This window comes from Scylla paramamosain, chromosome 26, assembly GCF_035594125.1.
Source record: "Scylla paramamosain isolate STU-SP2022 chromosome 26, ASM3559412v1, whole genome shotgun sequence".
NCBI classification, from domain to species: domain Eukaryota; kingdom Metazoa; phylum Arthropoda; class Malacostraca; order Decapoda; family Portunidae; genus Scylla; species Scylla paramamosain.
Genome location: NC_087176.1, coordinates 20,661,899 through 20,686,590, shown reverse-complemented (window position 1 = coordinate 20,686,590; position 24,692 = coordinate 20,661,899). Strand labels below are relative to the sequence as shown.

The following is a 24,692-nucleotide window of genomic DNA, read 5'->3' as shown; positions in this document are numbered from 1 at the left end:
TTCTCTCTCTCTCTCTCTCTCTCTCTCTCTCTCTCTCTCTCTCTCTCTCTCTCTCTCTCTCTCTCTCTCTCTCTCTCTCTCTCTCTCTCTTCGTCTCCCTTTCTCGCCTTACCACGTGATACGTCTCTTTGAGCGTATATGTCCCTTCTCGACGTTCCTTTTTGCTTGGGTCAAAATAGGAGGAGAAGAAGGAGGAGGAGGAGGAGGATGCATTTAGTCCTGTTTCTGAGGGTATGTCTGCGGAAAGTCTTCTCCAGTAGTAGTAGTAGTAATAGTGGTAGTAGTAGTAGTAGTAGAAGTAGTAGTAGTAGTAGTAGTAGTAGTGGTGGTGGTGGTGGTGGCAGTGGTGGCAGTGATAGTGGTGGTGGCGGTGGTAGTGGTAGCGGTGGTGGCGGTGGTGTTGGTGGCGATGGTGGTTTAAGGTTTTTATAAGGTTTTATAAGGTTTAGTACAAATATGAAAATTCATAAGGCATATTCTGCCGAGCCGAAGCTCCCTGGCAGAAAGACAATGAAGTTCGGGTGATTCACTCAGCACTGACTGGCAACACACAAATAATATAATTATAATTATAATATAATTATAGAAGTAATAATCAGTAAATTTGACAATATTTTTATAATAAAAGAGCAAACTAGTAACAAAGAAAATACATAAACATAAATACCTTGAACTTTCTTTTGCTATTATATGCTAAAGAACCATTTTTAAATTATAGTTGTAGAAAGTAGTGGCAGGTAGAATCAAATCATTATTTGGTGGCGGTGGTGATGGCAGTAGTAGTCGTAGTGGTGGTGGTGGTGATGGTGGTGGTGGTGGTGGTGGTGGTAGTGGAGGGTGGTGGCAATAATGATGTATGTTGCAGAAGGGCTGTGTTTCCTTGAGTGAGTACGAGTCTCTTGCAGTATCAGTAGTAGTAGTAGTAGTAGTAGTAGTAGTAGTAGTAGTAGTAGTAGTAGTAGTGGTAGTAGTAGTAGTAGTAGTAGTAGTAGTAGTAGTAGTAGTAGGAGTCGTAGTAGTAACAGTAGAAGTAGTAATAGTGGTAGCAGTGATGGTGGTGGTGGAGGGTGGTGGCAATAATGATAATGTGTGGTGAAGAAGGGTTGTGTTTCCTTGAGGGAGTGAGTACGAGTGTCCTGCAGTACCAGTAGTAGTAGTAGTAGTAGTAGTAGTAGTAGTAGTAGTAGTAGTAGTAGTAGTAGTAGCAGCAGCAGCAGCAGCAGCAGCAGCAGCAGCAGCAGCAGCAGCAGTAGTAGTAGTAGTAGTAGTAGTAGTAGTAGTAGTAGTAGTAGTAGTAGTAGTAGTAGCAGCAGCGCAGCAGCAGCAGCAGCAGCAGCAGCAGCAGCAGCAGCAGCAGTAGTAGTAGTAGTAGTAGTAGTAGTAGTAGTAGTAGTAGGTGGTGGTGGTGGTAGTGGTGGTGGTGGTGGTAGTGGTGGTGGTGACAATAATGATAATGCGTGGTGTAGTAGGAGTGTTTCTCTGAGAGAGCATGAAGAATGGAACAATTGGACGGAAGAGAAGAGAAGAGAAGAGAAGAGAAGAAAAGAGAAAAGAAGAGAAGAGAAGAGAAGAGAAGAGAAGAGAAGAGAAGAGAAGAGAGGGAGTATGAATCATTGCTGACAGAAAAGAAACATCAATAACAGGAAGACAGTGTAGTATGACTCTCTCTCTCTCTCTCTCTCTCTCTCTCTCTCTCTCTCTCTCTCTCTCTCTCTCAGACACTGTCTTGTGATATATTATTCTTTTCATTGAATTATTTTTTGTTCATGTATTTCCAGAAAGAGTAATGTAGATAGATAATGACAACAAGAGAGACAGAGAGAGAGAGAGAGAGAGAGAGTGTGTGTGTGTGTGTGTGTGTCTACTTAATACAGGAGTTGGTGAAGGCAGGAACATACTCATATCCACGAAAAAGAACTCTGAGCTCTTTCCATAGGGGGACGGCCGGCTGTCTCCAGAGACCAGCAGCAGACTGCACAGTACACACACACACACACACACACACACACACACAAACACTCGCTGTACAAGTGTGTTTTCTAAGCGTCGCTTTCTTGAATTTGAGTGAGGCACGCCTCTTCCTGTGGCACTTACAGAGAGCCTAACTGCTAAACGAGTGGCCATTGGCGGTGCGTGTGTGTGTTTGTGCAGGAGGAGTACTCACCTAGAGACGCAACACTCCTTTCCTGACGCGGCAACACACGCACAGGGCGGTCACTGAATGGTTACAGGTACAGCGTACAAAAAATTTATAACACCACTTTCGGGCACAACACAGGCAACACTAAACAAAGGAAAACATGTCTTATTTTTTTATTCTGGAAGCAGAGAGAGAGAGAGAGAAAGAGAGAGAGAGATAAAGCGAGAGGAAGGGGTGGAAGAGAGAGAGAGAGAGAGAGAGAGAGAGAGAGAGAGAGAGAGAGAGAGAGAGAGCTAGATAAAGCGAGAGGAAGGGGAGAGAGAGAGAGAGAGAGAGAGAGAGAGAGAGAGAGAGAGAGAGAGAGAGAGAGAGAGAGAGAGCGGAAAAAGAGATAATCACTTGTTTGTCTGCCTCTCTCTCTCTCTCTCTCTCTCTCTATCTCTCTCTCTCTCCTCCTCCACACCTAACTACTACTACTACTACTACTACTACTTTTTTTTTTTTTTATGTAGGAGTGACACTGGCCAAGGGCAACAAAAATTCAATAAAAAAAAATGCCCACTGAAATGCCAGTCCCATAAAAGGGTCAAAGCAGTAGTCAAAAATTGATGAATAAGTGTCTTGAAACTACTACTACTACTACTATTAACGCTGCTGCTACTACTACTACTACTACTACTACTACTACTACTACTACTACTACTACTACTACTGCTACTATTACCTACTATTATCTTTATTCTCCATCAGATTTGCATCAACCACCACCACCACCACCACCACCACCAGCATGGCAGTAGTAGCAGGAGTAGTGAATGGTCACACGTATGTGGTGACTTCTTGGACTATCAGGCCGCCCTTGTAGTGTGTTGGACTATCGGTGAACAAGGAGACCTGAAAGTTACGTGGTACAACTATTTCGGCGATAGTAGTGGCTGTAAGTAGTAGTAGTAGTTGTAGTAATAGTATTAGTAATAGTAGTTATGCGTGTAATGTCAATATGGTCCATTTTGTAACTGTAATTGCAAAGATTCTCGACTTTGTTTCTTAAAGGCGTGACGTAATTAGAGAAAACGTATATATTTTAAGGGACACTAGACTGTACTTCATTATTCCTGTTTATTGCTATTATACGAGTTTTTTTTATAGTTTCACTTGTATATACTATTTAAATTTACTATTCTGTGATGTTTAATACTACTGATTATTATGTTTAAGTGAGAGAAGTCAGAGAAAGAGCTATATTTATAATTTTTACGTGTAAGTAAATTTGTAGGATGCTCGACCTTATGTTTCTTAAATAAGTGACGTAATTAGAGAAAACGTATGTCTTTTAAGGGAGGATTTAGTATGTCTTCTATATATGTGTGTCTTCATCATCACCATCATCTTATTCTTGTTCTTGTTCTTGTTCTTCTTCTTGTTCTTGTTGTGGTTGTTATTGTTGTTGTTGTTGTTGTTGTTGTTGTTGTTGTTGTTCTTCTTCTTCTTCTTCTTCTTATTATTATTATTATTATTATTATTATTATTATTATTATTATTATTATCACACACACACACACACACACACACACACACACACACACACACACACACACACACACACATTAGTAGTAATTATAATAGGAAGAAGAGAAACATGATGATGATGATGAAGAGGAGGAGGAGGAGGAGGAGGAGGAGGGAGAAAAAATTGTTTAACTTTTCTATAATGTTTCTCTAAATATCTAAATGACTATCAGTCAAAAAGCAGAACTAATAGTGCACCATGGTAGTCCGTTAAATTGTTCATCTCTGACCATCGCCATCACCAATTACAAATTAGTTAATAAGGATAAAAGTTGAAAAATATATAGCAATTCTAATTTTGAGACACCTAAATAGTTTCAACATTTTTCACAATATCTAAATAACTAACAGACGAAAACAAAATGTAGTAGTACACCATGATAGTCCATTAAATTCCTCATCTCTTACTATCACCATCACCAATTACAAGTTAGTTAATAAAGAGAAAAACAAAACAAAAAACAAAAAAACAAAATATATATATATATATATATATATATATATATATATATATATATATATATATATATATATATATATATATATATATATATATATATATATATATATATATATATATATATATATATATATATATATATATATATATATATATGATCACCTGAAGATCCGCCACCCCACAGGGATCACCTGAAGATCCGCCACCCCAGATTGTCTCACCTGAAGATCCGCCACCCCAGACTCTCTCACTTGGTTAGGTTAGGTTAGGTTAGGTTAGCCTAACCTAACCTAACCTAACCTAACCTAACCTAACCTAACCTAACCTAACAACATGAACGCATTAAAAAACTGAGTGGATATAAAAAAATGCAGAAAAAAGTTTACTTCATTAAAAGTATGGGATCACCTGAAGATCCGCCACCCCAGATTGTCTCACCTGAAGATCTGCCACCCCGAGTGCGGCTGGGGTGGCGGATCTTCAGGTGATCCTATATATATATATATATATATATATATATATATATATATATATATATATATATATATATATATATATATATATATATATATATATATATATATATATAGCATATCAAATTCTAAGACACCCTAATACTTTCAACATTTTTCTGAATATGTAAATAACTACCAGCAAAAAAAACAAAACCAATAGTACACCATGGTAGCCCATTAAATTCCCCACATTTTACTATCAACACTATTCGAAAAGTATATTAAAAACATTAAAAAAAAAAAAGCTTCAAAAAACTCCCAAAAGACGCCAAACAAAGATCAAGATTCAAGATTGTAAACTGGAGAGAGGTATATTGTCACCAACCCTTTTTAGCCTGTATACAGAGGAGCTAGCAGCCAGGATGAGAAGAGTGAATGTAGGGGTAAGTGTGGGGAATGATAAAGTATGTGTGCTTCTTTATGCAGATGACGTAGTTGTTATGAGTGAATCGGCAGATGAGCTTCAAAGTCTGTTGGATGTAGTGGATGGCTATGGTAAAGACTTTGGAGTAAGGTTTAGCAGTGAGAAAAGCAAAGTAATGATTGTGAATAGGTCAGAGGATGAAAGTAATGTGGTATGGAGACTTGGAGAGAATGAGTTGAGACAGGTGCAAGAATACAAGTACTTAGGGATGTGGATGAGTCCTAGTGGGTATACAAAGGCAAAGAATGAAAAGATAAGTATGCTAAACCAGTGGGTAGGTCGATTGGGAAGCGCGGCAAGGATGATAGCAAGTAAGTATGATGTGTTGAGAGAAGTGTGGAAGAGTGTGGCTGTGCCATGTATAATGTATGGTATGGATGTGATTGCATGGAATGAAAGTGAAATTGATAAGTTAGAAGTGGGCCAGAATAGAGTAGCAAGGATGGCACTGAGTGCACCGAGGTGCACAGCAGTTGAAGCCTTGAGAGGTGATATGGGATGGAGCACCTTTAGGGAAAGACTGACAAAAGCCACACTTAGGTACAAGATTAGGCTTGAGAGAATGGATGATGCAAGAATAGCAAGGAAGGTGTACCTGTGGAATGAAAGTGGAAGCAAATGGAGGAAGAGATGCATGAGAATGACAGACAGGAATGGATTGCAAATTGTGTGGGCGATAAGAATGCCTGGGAGGAATCAAAATGAGCGTGAATGGGTGGTAACAAGAGGAGGCAGAGTGGGAGTCGAATGGGATGTGAGAAAATGGAAGAATGAGATAGACAAAGAAGTGAAATGTGTGGGACTGAATGAATGGAAGAATGAGATGGAAAGAAAGAAGACCCTGGAATGGTACAAGGAGAAAGAGGCCCCGAGGTATGAAAGGTGGTATGATGGAAGCCTGGGCGGTGATCTTCTCTTCCGAGCGAGGGCACAGTGTATGGATGTGAATGCAAGGAGTTACAGGTGGTCTGAGTCCCGCAGCAAAGTGTGCCAGATGTGTGACATGGGAGAGGATGAGACGGTGGAACATGTGGTGCTGGAGTGTGTGAAGTATGCCAGAGACAGGAATGAGATGATGCAAGTGATACTGACTGAGTTAGGGCACGATAGGAATGAAAGATTGGAGAACTCAGGAAAGGAGTGGATGGCGTTGTTGCTGGGACTGTGTAGAGAGGCCAATGAAAGGATGATTGAGGCGGTGAAAGAGTTTCTGGAGAGAATGTGGCGTGCCAGATGTAGGAACAGTTACTATAGATGTAGGATATAGCTGTTATATCTATCGGATACGGTACGATATGTTGGCCCTCCCGGCACCACTGTACGCTCTGCCGCTCTCGAGGCAGTCCAGGGAATAAAGGTCTTAAGGAAGCACTGCGTCTTCCTTACACCCTACATGGCGCAGTGATTGGAGTAACCATGGCTGGCCGGCCCCGCTTCCACACAACCACGTCAAGGGCTCCCAGGACACCTGGGGTCCCCAGCAGCCATCTCGCCACCACACTGGAGATGCAGCAGGCGCTGATGGCCATGCAACAAGCCCTCGCACGCCGGTCGCCTGCCTCCAGAGTCCCGACCTCTGCCACGCCGGAGAAGTGTGAGGCTGAGATGTCCACAGCCTCGTTTCGTTCCTGGAGGAGGTCTGCCAAGTGCTGGGTTAGGCTGAACCAATGGGGCGCGCCGGAGGCCGTGCTACACATCCGCCTTCTCTGCACACCGGCCCTGCAACGCACGCTGGACACAAGGTACACCATGCTGCAATGGGAGGCCCTGTCGACGACCGAGGCACTGGACGCCATCGAGAACCTGGTACTGAAGGGAACCAACCAGGCGGCCGTGTGGAGCACCTTCTTCAGTAGCCGTCAGGCGCCCGGTGAGTCAGTCTCGGACTTCTTCAGGCAGTGTTCCCAGACTGCCGCCGACTGCGGGTTTCAGTGCCCTTCGTGTGGTGATGATTTGGCGGAATACATGCTGCTGCGGAAGTTGATGGGCGGCCTAAGCGATCCGGTGATGAAGAGAGAGGTATTCCTGTTGTGTAAACAGTTTACCAGTGTTGATAAGCTACGAACATTCTGCCTTACATTTGAATCCGCTGCCAGGGACGCCAACTTTGGCGGGAGTTTTACGCGGGAAGTGGCGGGGGCTGAGCTTGACGCGCCGTTGCCAGACGTGGCACAGGAGGTGGTAGCTGGAGCACACCGCCACCCCGCGCCAGCCTCGGTGCGCACGCGCCCACCCGCCAACCGCCCCCACACCCCCGTCGAGAAGCCTTGTGGCAACTGTGGAGGTACTCACGCCCCTGGGAGAGTACACTGCCCCGCCAGGTCGCTGAACTGCTACAAATGTGGGAAACCCGGACATGTCGAGAAAATGTGTCGCAGCGGCGGGAGGAGATCAACGACCCCAGGCTTGGAGGCGGCTGTCTCGGTCCCCCAGCTGACGTCTGGGGCCGTGCTGGTGGCTGGCACCGCTCCGTGCCCCCACCCGACGCTCCACGTCTCCGTCACCAGTGGGGGGCGTGCAACGTGCGAGGTGATGGCCGTGGCCGACACAGGGGCCCAGGTGTGTGTGGGCGGCAGGGGGCTTCTCACCTCCCTCTCTTTACGGCCTACACAGTTGAAGCGTCGGGCTGGCCTGAGAGACATCGCCAACATGCCCCTCCAGCTGCTGGGCTCTGCAGTGTGCACCATATCCCACGGGGGCCGCTCGTCCACCCAGGAGATTTGCTTTGTGGACTCTGCACGTCACCTCTTCCTCTCACTCAGTACGTGCATGGAGCTTGGACTCGTGCCCCGGGACTTTCCCCGTCACACACAGGTTGCGGCGGGCGCATCCCAGGCGCCGCCCGCTCGCCAGCCTGGCCTGACGGAGGCGCCGACAAGACCCGCGGCCATCCCCCTGCCACCCCTGGAGGAGAACGTGGGCCGCCTGGAGGAGTGGCTCCTTCGCCATTTCTCATCATCAACCTTCAACGTAGGCCGCTGCCCACTCCCTGTCATGGCAGGTGAGCCACACCGTATCCACCTGCTCCCCGACGCCGTACCTCACACCTGCCACACCCCGGCCCCCGTATCACGTCATTGGGAGGCGGAAGTAAAGAAACAGCTGGACGAGGACGTACGCATGGGAGTCATCGAGCCGGTCCCAGCCGGGGAGGCGACAAGGTGGTGTGCCAGGATGGTCGTCGTGGCAAAGAAGTCGGGCCAGCCGCGACGCACGGTCGACTATCAGAAGCTTAACGCCGTCTGCCTCCGGGAGACGCACCACACGCCCACCCCTTTCGACATGGTGGCGGCCATCCCTGCCCACACGTTCAAGACCGTCGCCGACGCCCACTGGGGTTTCCATCAGGTGGAACTGGAAGAGGAAAGCCGGAAACTCACCACCTTCATCACACCCTGGGGGCGGTACAGGTACCGGCGGACCCCCATGGGCCACTGCGCGGCCCCTGACGCCTACACCAAGCGCTTCGACGACGCCCTAGTGGACATCCAACGCAAGTTTAAGTGCATCGACGACACCCTCCTACACGACGAGTCCGTGGAGGGGGCATTCTGGCACGCCTACGAGCTGCTGGAGGCGTGTGCCAGGCAGGGCATTACGTTGAAGCCCGAGAAGTTCCGGTTTGGCCGGAGGGAAGTGGAATTCGTGGGCTTTCATGTGGGCTGGGAGTCCTACAAACCCACCGACGAGCGTCTGGCATCAGTGCGGGACTTCAGCATGCCAGCCAAGCCCACCCTGACCGACATCAGGTCGTGGTTCGGGTTCGTGAACCAGCTGGCTCCCTTCATCGCCACTGCCCCCATCATGGAGCCGTTCAGAGACCTACTGAAGAGACCGCAGGGTAAACGAGTGTACTGGGACGAACACCTACAGGAAAAATTCCAGCAAGCTAAGGAGACGGTCTGCCAGCTGGCCAAGGACGGGCTGGCATTCTACGACCGCTCCAGGCCCACTATTGCCATGACCGACTTCAGCAAGGAGGGTATCGGTTTCGTGGTCCTCCAGCAGCACTGCGGGTGCGGGACGGCGGAGGCTCCCTTCTGCTGTAGGAGCGGGTGGCGTCTTGCGCTCTGCGGCAGCCGGCACCTGTCAGCGGCCGAGGCTGGGTACGCCTCAGTTGAGGGGGAAGCCCTTGCGGTGGTATGGTGCCTGCGGAAGGCACGCCTGTTCCTGCTGGGGTGCCCAAACCTGGTGCTGGTCACCGACCACCGCCCCCTAGTGAGGCTCCGGGGGGACAGGGCACTGAAGGACATCGTTAACCCCAGGCTCTTCGCGCTGAAGGAGAAGACGCTGCAGTATAGGTTCGCCGTCAAGTATCTATCAGGGAAGCGCAACTGTGCTGCAGACTTCCTGTCCCGTTACCCTGCCCTCCGCACTTCACCAGACAGCTGCGACGAGAACCTCGCCGTGGATTTGGAAGTGGCTACAGCGGCGGCTACCACGGCCGCCCTTACCGACAACGGCTGCATCACACTGGATGAGGCATCAGTCACTAGCGCTGCCGCAGACGACCCAGGATACCAGCTGCTGGTGGCCAAGGTCCTGACGGGTGACTGGAGCCCGCAGAGGTCCCGAGAAGTGGCTTGCCTCCGCCAGTTTTACGGGGTCAGAGACAGACTGTCAGTGTCTCAGGGACTGGTCACGTACACCTTCGACCAGGGGTCCGTTAGGCTGGTGATTCCCGAGCCCCTACGCCAGCAGGTGGCCACTCACCTCCACGCGGGTCATCAGGGGCTTGACTCCATGCTCCGCAGGGCCCGCCAGTCGGTTTACTGGCCCGGTATGGACGGGGACCTTCAGCACCTGCGGTCGACATGCTCAGCCTGCAACGCCCACGCCCCCTCCCAGTCACCAGAGCCCCTAGTCATCACCCCGCCACCAGAGTATCCCTTCCAGTGCACAGTGACGGACCTGTTCCAGCTCGAGGGCAACACCTACTTAGTGTACGCCGACAGGCTCACAGGATGGCTGGAGATCGGCCACCTCCCCAGTAGTGCCTCCTCCAGTAAACTCATGGCTCACTTCCGCCGCTTCTTCGCTCGCTGGGGGGCACCAGAGGAGGTGTCTACGGACGGCGGCACCAACCTCGTAAGTGAGGAGATGCAAGACTTCTTCAGGCGCTGGGGGGTTAGAGTGCGTGTCTCGTCAGCCCACTACCCCCAGTCCAATGGCCGAGCCGAGGCGGCAGTCAAGTCCGCCAAGAGGATGCTACGACTTAACATTGGCCCCACCGGCAGCCTCGACACGGACAAGCTGTCGGCCGCTCTCCTACAGTACCACAACACGCCCCTGCGAGGGGCTGACAGCTCACCCGCTCAGCTCGCCACGGGCCGCCACCTCAGAGACGGCGTCCCCACAGCCCGGTGTAACTACAAGGTGGACCAGCACTGGCGACGGGCCCTCCGACGTAGGGAGTTAGCCATGGTCCGGTCTGGGGACGAGAGGGTGGAACGCCAGGGGCCAGTCAGAACCCTTGAACCCCTTTCCCCGGGCTCTAGAGTGTGGGTGCAGAACCAGATGACTAAGGTATGGGACAGGAGTGGAGTGGTAGCTGAGGCACTCCCACACCGCCAATATACCGTCAGGTTGGATGGTAGTGGCCGTCTGTCGCTCCGCAACCGTCGGCACCTGAGGGTGAAACGGGGGGCAACCCTCGCCAGCTCCGCACCGTCTCACGCGGGACCCACACCCGCAACCAGCCCCACCCCACAGCCCCGGCAGTCAACCCCATCACGCCCACGGAGGACTTCTCGTCATCCCCAGTGGTTAGCCGACTACGAGTCCTCTCCACCTTAATTGTAATTATTGGTATAATCCCTTGTACAACCTGTTTTATTTATGCAATGTTATTAAGGAATCTTATGTTTCTCAGGTGGAAGCATGCCAACTTATGTTGCCTCATGTATATCCTTCTTTCGGCTGTGTTTATTCTATAATCCATTATGTATTTCCGTTAAGCCCATATGCTATTTACCATATGTTTAACTGGGGGGGAGATGTAGGATATAGCTGTTATATCTATCGCATACGGTACGATATGTTGGCCCTCCCGGCACCACTGTACGCTCTGCCGCTCTCGAGGCAGTCGAGGGAATAAAGGTCTTAAGGAAGCACTGCGTCTTCCTTACACCCTACACTTACCTCCCCCTCCTCCGCCTCCTCCTCCTCCTCTCCTTGTTCTTCACATAACTTCTCTTCATTTTATTAACCTAACCTAACATGCAGACAGTGCCAGCCTAACGTAACCCCCCCCCCCACCTGCAGGCAGTACAAGCTGTTCCTTTATCACACTTCTGAGTCGCCCCCACAGTGGAAGGAACGGGGCATGGAGGCCATTAAGATTCTGAGGAACAAGCAGAAGAAGGCTGTAAGTGATTGGGTTAGGTTTGTGTGTGTGTGTGTGTGTGTGTTGACTGGGCTGCCTCATGTGGGATTACCAGCCTGATCTGATTGTCTGACAGACAGACAAGAAGACAGACAGACAGATAGATTATTATCACTATATTATTACCAGTCATTAATTCAAATAGATAGATTATTATTATTGTTATTATTATTTTATCACCAGCCATTAATTCTCTCCTTATTTTTCAGGTGGAGTTTGTTCAGTGGCAGAATTAATGCCAGTGGTTGAGTTCAGATCCTCCAAGACACACAGACACACACACAGCAGCCCCTCCACCTTCCCACAGCCCTCCACAGCCCCTGACACAGTATCTGAGACAGGCCCTTCACAGACCACCACATACCTCACACATACATAAGAACATAAGAACATAAGAAATAAGGGAAGCTGCAAGAAGCGACCAGGCTTACCCATGGCAGTCCCTGTATGAAACACACCTACCTATTTCCATCTGTTATCCCCATCCATAAACTTGTCTAATCTTCTCTTAAAGCTCTCTAGTGTCCTAACACTAACAACATGATTACTGAGTCCGTTCCACTCATCTACCACTTTTTTTGAGAACAAATTTTTTCCTATCTCCATCCTAAACCCAAATTTTTCAAGCTTGTACCCATTATTTCTTGTTCTACCCTGGTTGCTGATCCTAAGAATTTTGCCTACATCCCCCTTGTTATAACTCTTATACCACTCAAAGACTTCTATCAGGTCCCCTCTTAACCTACGTATCTCTAAAGAATGTAAATTTAACAGCTTCAACCTCGCCTCGTAAGGAATACTCCTCATCCCCTGTATCCTTTTAGTCATTCTCCTCTGTACTGATTCTAATAGACCTATATCTTTCCTGTAATGTGGGGACCAGAACTGCACAGCGTAGTCTAGATGAGGTCTGACCAGTGCCAAGTATAACTTTAATACTACTTCCGGCCTTCTACTTTTAACACTCCTAAAAATTACACACACCACAGGAGCCTCACAAACAGTCTCACAGCCTTCACAAGCAGCCCCACACTCCACCACAGACACACCAGACCCACAGCCCTTCACCTCACCCACTTCCCAGCCCCCCACAGCCCCCCAGCCACCACAAATGAAGTGAAAGGAAGGGACTGTGGCTTCACCCAGCCAGCCAGGACAGCCTACAGAGAGGGGGTAGTCCCAGTCAAGTCACAAAATATAGGCTTGGTTCTTCCTACAGTTTGAAGTCAATGATTGGACAGGTTCTCTTTGTTTACTTGTTATTATCTTTTTCTTTCCACTCTCTCTCTCTCTCTCTCTCTCTCTCTCTCTCTCTCTCTCTCTCTCTCTCTCTCTCTCTCTCTCTCTGCCCTTCACTATTGTTAGGTAATAATTGCAGTAACAGCAGTAGTCATAGTTATTATTGTATATTTTTTTAGCACTCCAGAACAGTGTAGCAGTAGTAGTAGTAATAGTAGTTGGCAGGAATTAAGTACAGTATTAAATATATTCTGATCTTGATTTGTGTTGCAGGCCAGACAGCCTAGTGGCAGAGCTGCAGGTAGCCCTTGTAAGCTTCCTGGTGGCACAGATGTAGGACAGCTGGGAGCAGTGGAGGTGCCTGATGGGGCAGCTGTGCCGGGCAGAGGGGCTGCTACTGCTGGGGAGAGCCACACTTGTATGGTAAGCTTCTCTCAGTCCTTCTCTAACAGGTTAATGAGGTTGTTGTTGTCATTGTTGTTGATGTATTTTTTTTTAATGTTTTTCTCTCTATATAAAATTGCTCTCTCTCTCTCTCTCTCTCTCTCTCTCTCTCTCTCTCTCTCTCTCTCTCTCTCTCTCTCTCTCTCTCTCTCTCTCTCTCTCTCTCTCTCTCTCTCTCTCTCTCTCTCTCTCTCTCTCTCTCTCTCTCTCAAGTTAGCTTAGTGGTAGTGGTAGTAATAACAGTAGGAGTAGTAGCATTAGTAGTAGCAGGAACACCACACACTTAACACTCCCAACTCTCCCTTCCAGACCCTAGTAGTAGCAGCAGTAGTAGTAGTATTAACACTAACCACTCATTATTTCTCTACTGGTGATCTCTGGCTTTCCTTACTGAGTCTTGGTCATCCTCTTTTAGAGATTTTGGTGAAACTTTTGCTGTTGCCTTGGACATATCAAAAGCTTTTGATAGAGTCTGGCACAAAGCTTTGATTTCCAAACTACCCTCCTACGGCTTCTATCCTTCTCTCTGTAACTTCATCTCAAGTTTCCTTTCTGACCATTCTATTGATGCTGTGGTAGACGGTCACTATTCTTCTCCTAAATCTATTAACAGTGGTGTTCCTCAGGGTTCTGTCCTGTCACCCACTTTTCCTATTATTCATCAGTGACTTTCTAAAACCAAACTTGTTGTCCTATCCACTCCTATACTGATGATACCACCCCGCACTTATCCATGTCTTTTCATAGACATCCAACCCTTCAGGAAGTAAACAGTTCACGCAGGGAAGCCACAGAACACCTCACTTCTGATCTCTCAAAAATTTCTGACTGGGGCAGACCAAACTAGTTATTGTTTGCTGTCTAAAAAAATCAATTCTTCCATCTATCAACTCGACACAACCTTCCAGACAACTATCCCCTCTTCTTCAATGACACTCGGCTGTCCCCCTCTTCTACACTGCCACACTCCCCTGCCTGTTTTCCCTTGGTACAAGCTTCTCATGTGATGGCTCACCCATAATTTTCCTCACATAATGAGTTTTGGCAAGCTTAACTGTGAAGAAAAGTGTTGTGATGGTATTTGTTCAAGAAGGGATCAGTAATTGTGAGACAGGAAGGAAGATGGCAAATTCAGAAGCAGCCGTCACCCGGGTGGTGGACGGAGGCCGCTCACCCCCAGTCATCCTGCAGCTCACAGGTCTCTTCTGACCAGGAGAAAGATGGCGTGGCAATTAAGTGTTCACCGTGCATGTGTTCCATCAACTTATTATTCCTGTATCTGTCTTCCTTTTTTGCCCTTAGCCTTTCTCTCAGGAGTGGCAGCTGTGCCCAGCACTAGTGTAGCCCTGGCCAACTGTGTCACGGCTATCTTTGATCTCCCTGTCTTCCTTCCAGCCCCACAGTTACTGACCTTGACTCAAACACCATCATGGCACTCTCTTCCCTGTTAAACTTGCCGGGATCCATTGTAATGTAAGGGGTATTGAATGTGAGCGATGAAACGAGAAGGTAGTGGCAAGGGGGAAAAAAGTACAGGGGAGCGCAGGAGAGACACCTCTCTCCACTGTGCCTGACAAGTCTCTCAGTGATTGAAAGACTGAGCATAACATCTTCAGGGCACGTGAGTTGCCATGTATGACAATTTGGCACTTTTTCCATGTCTTCTTATTTGAGTAGACATATCATATCTTGTCATAATGAAAAGTCTAGTTTATCATGTATGTGGAGACCTTCAAGTTACTATACAGCCCACTGCTTTAAGAGTTAAATGTACATGTCAATGTTTTCTGTTGTGCCTTCTTTGCTGTGTAATGTTGTGGTGAAACGGTTAAATTCTGGACCGAGTTGTGAGTCATGCAGCAGGAGTATAGATGTGTGTCTTCCCCACAGGTGGTAACACGGAGAGGAAGTGGAAGAAACCTTGGGACGCTCCCATAACTCAGGAGCAAGAAGTAAACCTTACTGGAAACCTTGTGACTGACAGGTGGCGGTGACTGCAGGAACCAATTCAGGTGACCACTGTGTTTTGTTGCTACACTTGAGAATCCTCTATCCTAAATTTAAAAATCTAAGTTTTTAATTGTCATGTCTTGTCATGTTTTTGTCCCACGAAAAAATTGATTACTAGAGCTTGATTTACTGCCATGGGAGGTATCAGAAATTGGCAAGTTGTCATTAAAAAAAAACTGGGGAAATCTAAAATATGCACCACTTTCATTCACTCCCAACAATTTTGGATAAGGAATCCTCAACTGTATGTAATCAGAGTATTGTTGAGAGTCATGGTGTGTGTATGAATCCTTATGTATGTATGTGCAGGATAAGAGGGAGGTGGTTAATAAGATTAGTAAATTAGGCGTGCTCTTACCAAGATTAGAAGAGCAGTAAGTGTGAAAATAGTGGTACAGGATTGCAAGAGAGGCAGTGTGTGGGCTGGGTAAGTGCACATGTGGTGCTTTTTGTTAAGAGTGACCGGGATGGATGAGTGTTACCGGTGTGGTGTGTTGTGGAGAGTTACTGAAGAGGGTTAGAAGGAATGGTCTGCAGTGATCAGTGTGAAATAAGAGGAGAGGATGCGTTGCTTGAGTTTTTGTTGCGAGATGTGCACGTGAAAGGTGTTTAGTGAAAAATAAGGTTTTTTGGGGAATTTATGGATATAGAAAGATAAATAGATATGAATTGTGGGGTGTTTCAGGATTGTTTGCGCCAGGTGATGGGCTGTTCAAGGGAGTGAAAAGTTTGTGAAAAGTAAAATGCCGGCATTTGAGTTATAGAATTAGTGTGTATGTGTGATATAAGTTCATGTCTTAGTAACTTTCCATCTTCCCCAAGTTGCATTACTCTTTTGCAGATGTCTGTCTTGTGTTGGCGAACGTCCTGTCTGCAGTCAGGCCAGTAGTGCCATGTCGCAGGGTGTGACATCAGGTGAAGAACCAAATGGAGAGTGTCTGCAGCCAGTACTGGGTGTGCTGATGCTGTACACAAGTGTCGAGCCAGGTGCCACAGCACATGTCAGCTGACTCCACCAGTGTAGTGTCTCTAGTCCAGGATGCACTGCTGTGTACGACTTGTATGTCTTTATAAATTTGTGACTATTCTTATTATATTTGTGAAATAAGACTTGTATGTCTTTGCTAATAAATAAATATTTGTGACTATTCTTATTATATATGTGAAATAAATATATAGTTTGCTAACAGTGTGGTATAATAGTGTAAAAATAAATATTTGATAATTCATGCATGCCCCAAAGGTAAAAAAAAAAAAAAAACAGGATTGTGCCCTCTAAACTTTTAAGATACCACTTGCACATAGAAGCCCCGTCCCAGCGACTCCAGTGTCGGCTGGGATGGGGCTTCTATGTGCAAATGGTATCTTAAACTTAGTTTAGTAGCCAATCCTGACTTTTTTTTTTTTTTTTTTTTTTTTTTTTGCCTTGAGGGCATGACTCCCAGAAAGACTATTTGCCAAAGATATTATTGACATGGCATAAATAACTATCATTGTTCAAGATGATATACTGAATGTTTATTGTTTTAATGTGAATGTTAAGTGAATAAATACACAACAATAATATAAACATGGCACTTTTTTTCCTTATTACTGAAGTGCTGGAATGTACAAAACTTATCCCAAGCCTGAATGAAGGTGGTGGTGGTGGTTGTTGAGTACAGAAGAGAGGGACTTGCTACATTCTTCCTTCCCAGACTGGAGTGGACTGGAGAACTCTTGCAGCAGGGCCTGGGAGCAACAACACTTGCCAATTCTTGTGTCCTTGCATCAACTTGAGTGAGGAGCAACCTCTTCTTTGTGAAACTGCCTGCAGCTCTCGTGCCTCCACAAGTGTTGAAGGTTGCCTGTCGGTCCCACCATGACTTGAAGGGAATTTTACGTGTTCTTCCTGCTTGAAATTCTTGACACACTCTTCTTACTGCAACTTGACTCTTCCCTGATTGCTTTGTCCCAACGATACTTAATACCTCTTGTGGGGCTTGAAGGTGGTGACGCTCTGCCTCTTTTCCTGGTGAAGCTTGACTCCCTGACTCCCTGATTGCAATGGAGTACATTGGGCCTGGCGTGACAACACTGTTTAATAACCAGGTGCTGGTAGAGATTCCTGTGGGCTGTTCATGGGATGATGAAGTGGAAGCTGCACACTTCACACCTACAAGGAAAACAGACCATTAGTTCCTAGATACATGAAGCTTGTTGTATATGTTGTGATTCCTTGTAATGTGTTTGATAACTGATTCCCTACAAAACTAAGACTACACAAGATATATGATGGGAAAATGGAGGAAGCCTGACAAGCACTGCATGGTATGGGAACTGTGCTGAGATTTAATATGAAATATGGCTAAATTCCATACTGTCATATTCAAGAAACAAAAATTGAAAGAAAGGAAAGCACCGGGTAGAGAAAATCTGAAAAGTATGGCAGTATAACGTTTGAAGCTGAGAAATGCGCGTTTGATAAATACGTCCCAATTATAATTTAAAGGCAAAAATTTGAAGGATGATGCAGAGTAGAAGAAAACACCAGATAGAAGAAATTTGCATGGCATCACAGATATTTCAATGGCATGACAGTTAATACACAAGTTTGAAAGATGAACCTGATTAAATATTTCTGTATCTCTGCGCTCATGAAGAACACAAATAAAAAACTTACAATTTGAAAAGAAGAGTCATTTTAAACTTTGATCCGTACCTTTTAAGTTTATTAATTTTATTCATAGTCAGTTTATGGTTCCAGAGAAACAACAATTTCAAATCTAGCCTATCTTTTTGAAACCCACTGTATAATGAACACGTCATATAAGGGAAAGAATTTTGTAGCCAAATACATGAGGAAATATTATACAAGAAAATATTTATCAGATGAATAACAAATTAGGAAAAGAACTATTTGAAATAGTCCAACTTTGAGGTGAACTGGATAAAAAAATAAAAAAAATAAATAAATAAAAAAAAAAATAAATAAGTAGTTTAATAGAACAAAGCAGTATTAGAAAAGTCTAATGCAAATTTAGAATGGAAATGTGCGTGTGTGTGTGTGTGTGTTTGAGAAGGGGTTATGTCTTTTTGAGTGCATGACCATTGTTTTGGCTGCCTGACTAGGTTTTTGAGTGTCACCAGATTTTTGAGTGCATCACCAGTTTTTTTAGTGCATCACCAATTTTTTTGAGTTCATCACCAGTATTTTTGAGTTCATCACCAGTATTTTGAGTGCCACCAGTTTTCTTGTGCCACCAGTTTTTTTTTTTTTTTTTTTGAGTGTCATCAGTATTTTCTGCATGAGAGTGCGTGGGTGTGCATACAGCGTTATTAAAGGTAGGTAAGTAGGTAGGTGTGTGTGTGTGTGTGTGTGTGAGATAATGAATAAAGGAAAATAATGACCAATCGTAGTTAACAAGCCAATTGCTACTCAGCACAGCGAATAAGCAGAGGGACCACAAAATAGCAGCCACTGACACACCAATCCAACATGATTTTACGTGCTTATATAATATAATCTCAAATTCACTTCCTTAATTATCACCTCAGTAAGCTTAATCAGACGTCAATCACCTGGACAAACAAGCAACCAACTTACCATCTGGTCAGCATACTTCTCTCACCTGACAAGTTAAATCACTTTACCTGCAGTCTAATCACCCTTGCAGCTTATTCCCTCGCAAAATGCTAAACTTCTATAACTTCCCATCTGATCAGCATATTCATCTCTCCCCTGATAAGCTTAACTACTTAAGTGTTGTAATCACCATCTGTTCAACCTAATCACACCTACCAACCTCACCTGGTCAACCTATATCAGCTCAAGCTAATCACATTACCTAACGTGGCTTACCTAATCCCCATACCTGGACAAACCTAACCCAATCACACCTATCCATTCTAATCCTCAAGTCTTCAACCTAATCATTCACAATCTCACGGGTTACACATTAATTCCACGCACTGAGTAATAATTTAACATTCTTTCCATTACCAAACTCTTACCTTCACTCCTTCACCGCCTCCTTCAGCCTTCCGCCACGAGACCACCGCACCTCGACTTCTCTCTCTCTCGCTGCGAGTCGTGGAAGGGACCGAGCAGGGCCGCCAGGCTGGAGGAAAACGAGACAATGATCCCTATTCTGAAACACTTCTGCGCCGCACCTCCACTAAACTAATAAGACTCTAAATGAAATTGCACAGGTTTTCAAAGATGTTTTCATGGTTCTAGTGACAGATTAACACGATTTTTGTATTATTTACAGAAGAAACGCATTTGAGAACTCGGCTAATCATCTCTGTGGCATTCGAAAAAAGAAAAAAATGGTGAGACAACAAATGAAGCGTTTCAGAATACGTAGCTATACTCGTAATATAAGTTCTTTTTCTATCGCTGGTATTAATTTGTGTGCGTTCGTATGATTGCTGGCTTGTATAAGTAAAGTTATGGATTGTTTTGAGAGTTTTGTTAAAAATATCGATGTTTTTTTAAGTTTGTAATTAACGAGTGTGAATGATTGTAAGTCTCTCTCTCTCTCTCTCTCTCTCTCTCTCTCTCTCTCTCTCTCTCTCTCTCTGACTAAATATTATTCGCATGTAAGATGAACTCCCAAAATATAAGAGTACGATAAGTAAATTGATTCGGAATTAAAAGAAGTTTCTGAGAGATTATGAATGAGTGCCAGACCCGTGAACGAGACGACACAATGATTACTGGATTAATATACGTACTACACAGTTTCCTTAATAGATCAAAAGACGAAAAAGAAAAAAAAAAAAAAAACGTTATTAAGAAAGGTCATTTGATCTTAGAAAACTTATTATACTGATCAACTGATGATGATAATAACAGTGAAGGAAGGAAAATAGGAGGAGGAGGAGGAGAAAGTGCAGGTAATAATATAGGAAAAACGAGATAGTAAATAGTCATAGGAAGTGAAGGTAGTTGTAATAGTAGTAGTAGTAGTAGTAGTAGTAGTAGTAGTAGTAGTAGTGGTGCTGGTGGTGGTGATGTGATGGTGGTGGTGGTGATGGTAGTAGTAGTGGTGGTGGTAGTAGTATTAGTATTAGTAGTAGTAGTAGTAGTTGCCTTTGCTCTCACCACGACTGTTTTTTGAGGCTACAGAGATGATTAGCTCGGTTTTCAGGCATTTTTCCTGGCTTTGTTTTTATTTACACAATTCAATTTTCTCCTTTTATATTAAATCGATGCTTTTCTTTTTTCCTGTTAATTATTGTGCTGTTGCAGTTCGCGGAATAAAATAATGTTTCTTTTGATATGTTCATGTCTCGCTGCTCTCGTTATTCTTTTTTTTTTTTTCTTTATCGCTTGTAAAGCATTGATAGTCTTTTTTGTTCTTTATTAACGTTTCAAATTACCAAGGACAATAATACTTTTTCATCTATTTACATTTTGTTGTTTTGTGACATTTAAATATTCAGACTTTTACTCCGTAGAGTAAAACATCGATGCTTCTTTTTCCTAACTAATAAATGTTCTTTTGAATTGCTAAGTACATATGATAAAGATTTCTTCCAGTCACTTAAATTACTTAAATGTGTGTGTGTGTGTGTGTGTGTGTGTGTGTGTGTGTGTGTGTGTGTGTGTGTAGTAGTAGTAGTAGTAGTAGTAGTAGTAGTAGTAGTAGTAGTAAAAGTAGTAGTAGTAGTAGTAGTAGTAGTAGCTGCTACTGCTACTACTGCTACTACATGCATGAAAATGCATGAAAATTAATTAATGCATGTAAACCTTACTTCTAATGCATGAAATCTTACTTTGTTTATTCATAAATTTTTAGGATAATTTCAAGCATCATAAGCCATCACCTATACCTGTCATCACTGCTAAGGGTACCGTACCGCCTTGTGTCCTTTCATGCGATTATTAGCACATGTACAAGGCGCGACATACCGAGGCTCAGGTAATACCAGCGGCGGTAAATTTAGTGCTAGAAATCAATAACCTGAGCCTACCTCCAAAGAGCGCGGCGAGAGACCCTTCCCGCCGGGCCATCCTGGGAGGCTTAGCGACGCGTGACACACACACACACACACACACACACCAAGCCATGCGTTACATCCCTTTGAGGAGGTGGTGGTGCCCGCGGCGGCTCTCACCGGCAATAATGTTGGCGGCAGTATATGTTGAATAAGAGACAGACAGCCATTTGCAACAAGCCAAAAGCACTGAAATCCACTTTGCACTCAAAACATCAGAGTGACTCGAAGGCTACTAGACTTAAAAGAGAAAAAGAAGTAGGAAAAAAAAAAAAAAAAATCTGCATGTAGTGTTTGAAAATGTAGCAGAGGAAAAGGTTTGAATCACGGTGGACAAAGACAGCTTAAGAATTGGGTGGAAAAAAAGCTTGCATGTACTCTCCTTGGTTTCACTTTTAACTTTCTTTTTTTTTTTTTCATGGGAGAAGTTGTGTGATGGGAGGAAGTCGCATCAGACTGCACTCCTTTTCCCTCCATGTGCTCTGTAGCGGTGTTGTCTTGCTTGTTGTCCACTGTATACAAGGTGTAACGCGAGTTTCTGCAAATACTGAATGACATGAAGGAACGTGTAATTCTAAGTAGGAAATGTTCTATACACATATGCATTTTAAGGCTTTGTTTACCCGTTAGGTTAGAGGAGTTGAAAATGTATGGGACTCGCTAGTGCGCTGCTATGCGTGTGCTGACGTGACGGACAGACGGCTGCATTGTCGCAGTCTCGGAGGTGCCATTTATTTAATCTTATTTTTTGCAGGCTGTGGAATATTGCAGTATCTTATAACAAGACAAATTATATAAAAAAAAACACGTAATTTACCGATAAGTATTACACGACAACATTATTGCGGTGATTATAAGTACTCCTTTAAAATGCTACGTGGCATCATCACTCAGCTCTTTTCAAGGTCGCTCGGACTCGCTGCCCCCTCCTCCCTCGCTTTGATGATGCCACTTAGCATTTTACAGGAGAGAGAGAGAGAGAGAGAGAGAGAGAGAGCCTTTAGCAGACAACCAACATCTGGGGGCTGCTGCACTGAGGTAATCATGAGGTGAATAAAAAAAAAAAAAAAAAAATTCCCCTACCAGATACCAGATTCAGGAAATATATCTTTCACAATATTTTCCCGGTGAGGAACACGTGAGTGAGGAGCGCTCGCTCGGGGCTGTTCAGTGCAGGGGCCAGACAGTGTTCTGAGTCAGAATAATACTATATAGTGTACGTGTGCACTAGACTTGTATTGTGACACTCAATGACAAGAGTACGAAATGAATGAGTGGGTGACCAGCTTATATGTACTACCTCACCCTGCTACACACACACACACACACACACACACACACACACAGATAGATAGATACGTGGTGTATTGACCATAACAAGTAATACAATAATAATCAGTTCATGACACATACTCTTGCTTACAAACTTTAGTATCACGATCCATCATGACACACACACACACACACACACACACACACACACACACACACACACACAGTATATCTTAACACAATACATTTACCTCAAAGAACTATGGAGACCTTATACAAAGATCACTAAGAGATTGGTGGTGCCTCAGAGAAGCCCTGACCCTGCCTCAAGGAAACGGTTGCCTGCTTTATGACCCGAATCACGACAAGCAAAACCCGTGACAGCAACAACAGGAGTGACAGACAGCACGCGCCGCACTTCATCCAGCGTTCCATGAATTCTGGAACGATATGTCAGGCTCTCTGCCTTCTATTTGAGTTGTGTTGTTTCAAGAGAGGAAAATCAAGACACTTCCGGGGCTACTCTGCCCTAATCCACTGGTAATTTTCCATGCAGTTGTTTGGGAAAGTGATAGCTAAGTGATATATATATATATATATATATATATATATATATATATATATATATATATATATATATATATATATATATATATATATATATATATATATATATATATATATATATATATATATATATATATATTTTTTTTTTTTAAACTATTACGAGAGCTTCGGCTCCTTCACACGCATAAAGAGTAGCATGCTCACAGGAGCCAGACAACTTTGAGGCACTGCGTACTTGTCCACCAGGAGCCGATGGGGTCAAGAGTGTGAGTGATGTGTGGACAAGTATGTGGTGCTCTGTCTGGGCCACCCCTTGTGGGATTGCCGGCCTGGCACATAGATAAATTGACCTACTTGTATACGTGTAGTATGTGTGCGGACAGGCACGAATGTAGGAAAACCACAGATATTACGATACTATAACAATGTCACAGTATTGTGTACGTACACAGCCACCAACATTAACCCAGCCACCGCCTTCTCCCGCCCTGTGTGCCCGTCCTTTCCGCTACTGCTAAGTGACTTTTGTCGAAGGTTTCACTTTTACTTTCAAATATCAACATGACTTTTTAATAGTCATGTATTTTTATCATCCGAAACCCATGTATATATTTTTTTCCTTGTATTCATACATGTATCATCTATCAGTTCTATATTTTTGTTTTTGCTTATTTAGAAATATATACTTTTTCATAATTCATCTTCCATTCATAATTCATCTTTTTGGTAATCTGTCTGCACCTGTTTTTCTCCATCTTGCCCCCGGAGAGAGAATAAGAGCACATCACAGTAATTTTTCCTTTCCCTCCCTCCCTCATTTCTTTGCCCTCACAGTTCTCTCCCTCCCTCTCTTTTTCTCTCTCCTTCCCCTTTCCTCTTCCTGATCTAATCCATTCTCTCATAACATAAGAACATTCTAAGAAGATAAGGGACGCTGCAGGAAACCGTCAGGCCTACACGTGGCACTCCCTGTACTGTATGACCTGACTATACTTCTAGTGAACCCTCCGTCTTTTTTTTCTTCCTTTTCATTCCTCGCGTACTAAAACCTTATGTATCCTTTGTTTTCTGAACTATTTCGTCTTCAGGCTCTTCCCAACCACAGCCCAGTAACCTTTGCTTTTTACTCCAGTAATATTTGTACCACAAGAACTTCACATTATCACTGTGCGTTGTAACATTACTGCATAACAGGAGTAAACTGGTACAGAACACACATACAGTTAAGAACAGTCACACGGAGCGTGGGAGAAACACTTGGCTGGCTGGCAAGGAAAAAGAGAAGGAACAACAGCCTCATCTCTCCTTTCCCAGTCATGTAAAAATGTTCTGTGGTAAATAATTTGTTCCATTGGATGCACACTTAGCATATCTGAGGTGCTGCGGTGCAAGAGAAGTCTAGCTTGTCTTTTCTTGTCTTCTATCTCATACTTTTATACTTTCAGTTTTATCTTTTCCTTTGTGTAAAACAGTACAACATTGTGACCTAAAGGTGTGTTCTTTCTTTTTTTCCTTTGTGTTGCTTTGTGGCGGCGAGCCGCAACACTCGGGGGTATTGAAGGAAAAAGGAGCAAGGCATATAAAGGCAAGGCAGCGCCGACAAGACTCGCAACACGGGAACCTCTTCTATTCTACGTGGTTGATTTTTTAAAATTTCTAGAAAACTTCAACGCTCAGATATG

The 24,692-nt window shown here is 44.6% G+C and overlaps 1 protein-coding gene and 3 long non-coding RNA genes across 7 annotated transcripts in view; 3 read left to right on the top strand and 1 right to left on the bottom strand.

Moving 5' to 3' along the window:
• Nucleotides 1–3,571, top strand: part of LOC135113809 (uncharacterized) — an 80,475-nt gene extending 76,904 nt beyond the window's left edge. The window contains exon 6 of the long non-coding RNA XR_010275054.1: nucleotides 2,891–3,571. This is a non-coding gene — a long non-coding RNA (uncharacterized LOC135113809). The remainder of the gene's footprint in view (nucleotides 1–2,890) is intronic.
• Nucleotides 3,572–4,790: 1,219 nt separating this feature from the next.
• LOC135113805 (uncharacterized) lies at nucleotides 4,791–11,175 on the top strand. The gene is made up of 2 exons (XM_064029425.1): nucleotides 4,791–7,127; nucleotides 10,553–11,175. Exons 1-2 carry the CDS (start codon nucleotides 6,525–6,527, stop codon nucleotides 10,583–10,585), a joined length of 636 nt encoding a protein of 211 aa, XP_063885495.1. The 5' UTR covers nucleotides 4,791–6,524; the 3' UTR covers nucleotides 10,586–11,175.
• Nucleotides 11,176–11,201: 26 nt separating this feature from the next.
• On the top strand, nucleotides 11,202–16,513 carry LOC135113808 (uncharacterized). The gene is made up of 5 exons (XR_010275053.1): nucleotides 11,202–11,475; nucleotides 11,703–12,734; nucleotides 13,006–13,155; nucleotides 15,067–15,188; nucleotides 16,028–16,513. It is a non-coding gene; the product is annotated as an uncharacterized LOC135113808 (long non-coding RNA).
• Nucleotides 16,514–16,697: 184 nt separating this feature from the next.
• The window catches only part of LOC135113806 (uncharacterized), a 79,446-nt gene continuing 71,451 nt past the window's right edge, over nucleotides 16,698–24,692 (bottom strand). For all 4 annotated transcript variants that reach the window (XR_010275051.1, XR_010275050.1, XR_010275049.1 and 1 more), the window contains 2 exons: nucleotides 19,180–19,286; nucleotides 16,698–17,341 (listed from right to left, as the gene is read on the bottom strand). This is a non-coding gene — a long non-coding RNA (uncharacterized LOC135113806). The remainder of the gene's footprint in view (nucleotides 17,342–19,179; nucleotides 19,287–24,692) is intronic.

Excerpts from the sequence above, each read along its gene's own strand:
- LOC135113805 (XM_064029425.1), top strand. The coding sequence starts at position 6,525 with ATGGCTGGCCGGCCCCGCTTCCACACAACCACGTCAAGGGCTCCCAGG. Across the intron at positions 7,128-10,552 it reads ATCCGGTGATGAAGAGAGAG|GGTGGAACGCCAGGGGCCAG; the intron begins GTATTCCTGTTG and ends TGGGGACGAGAG.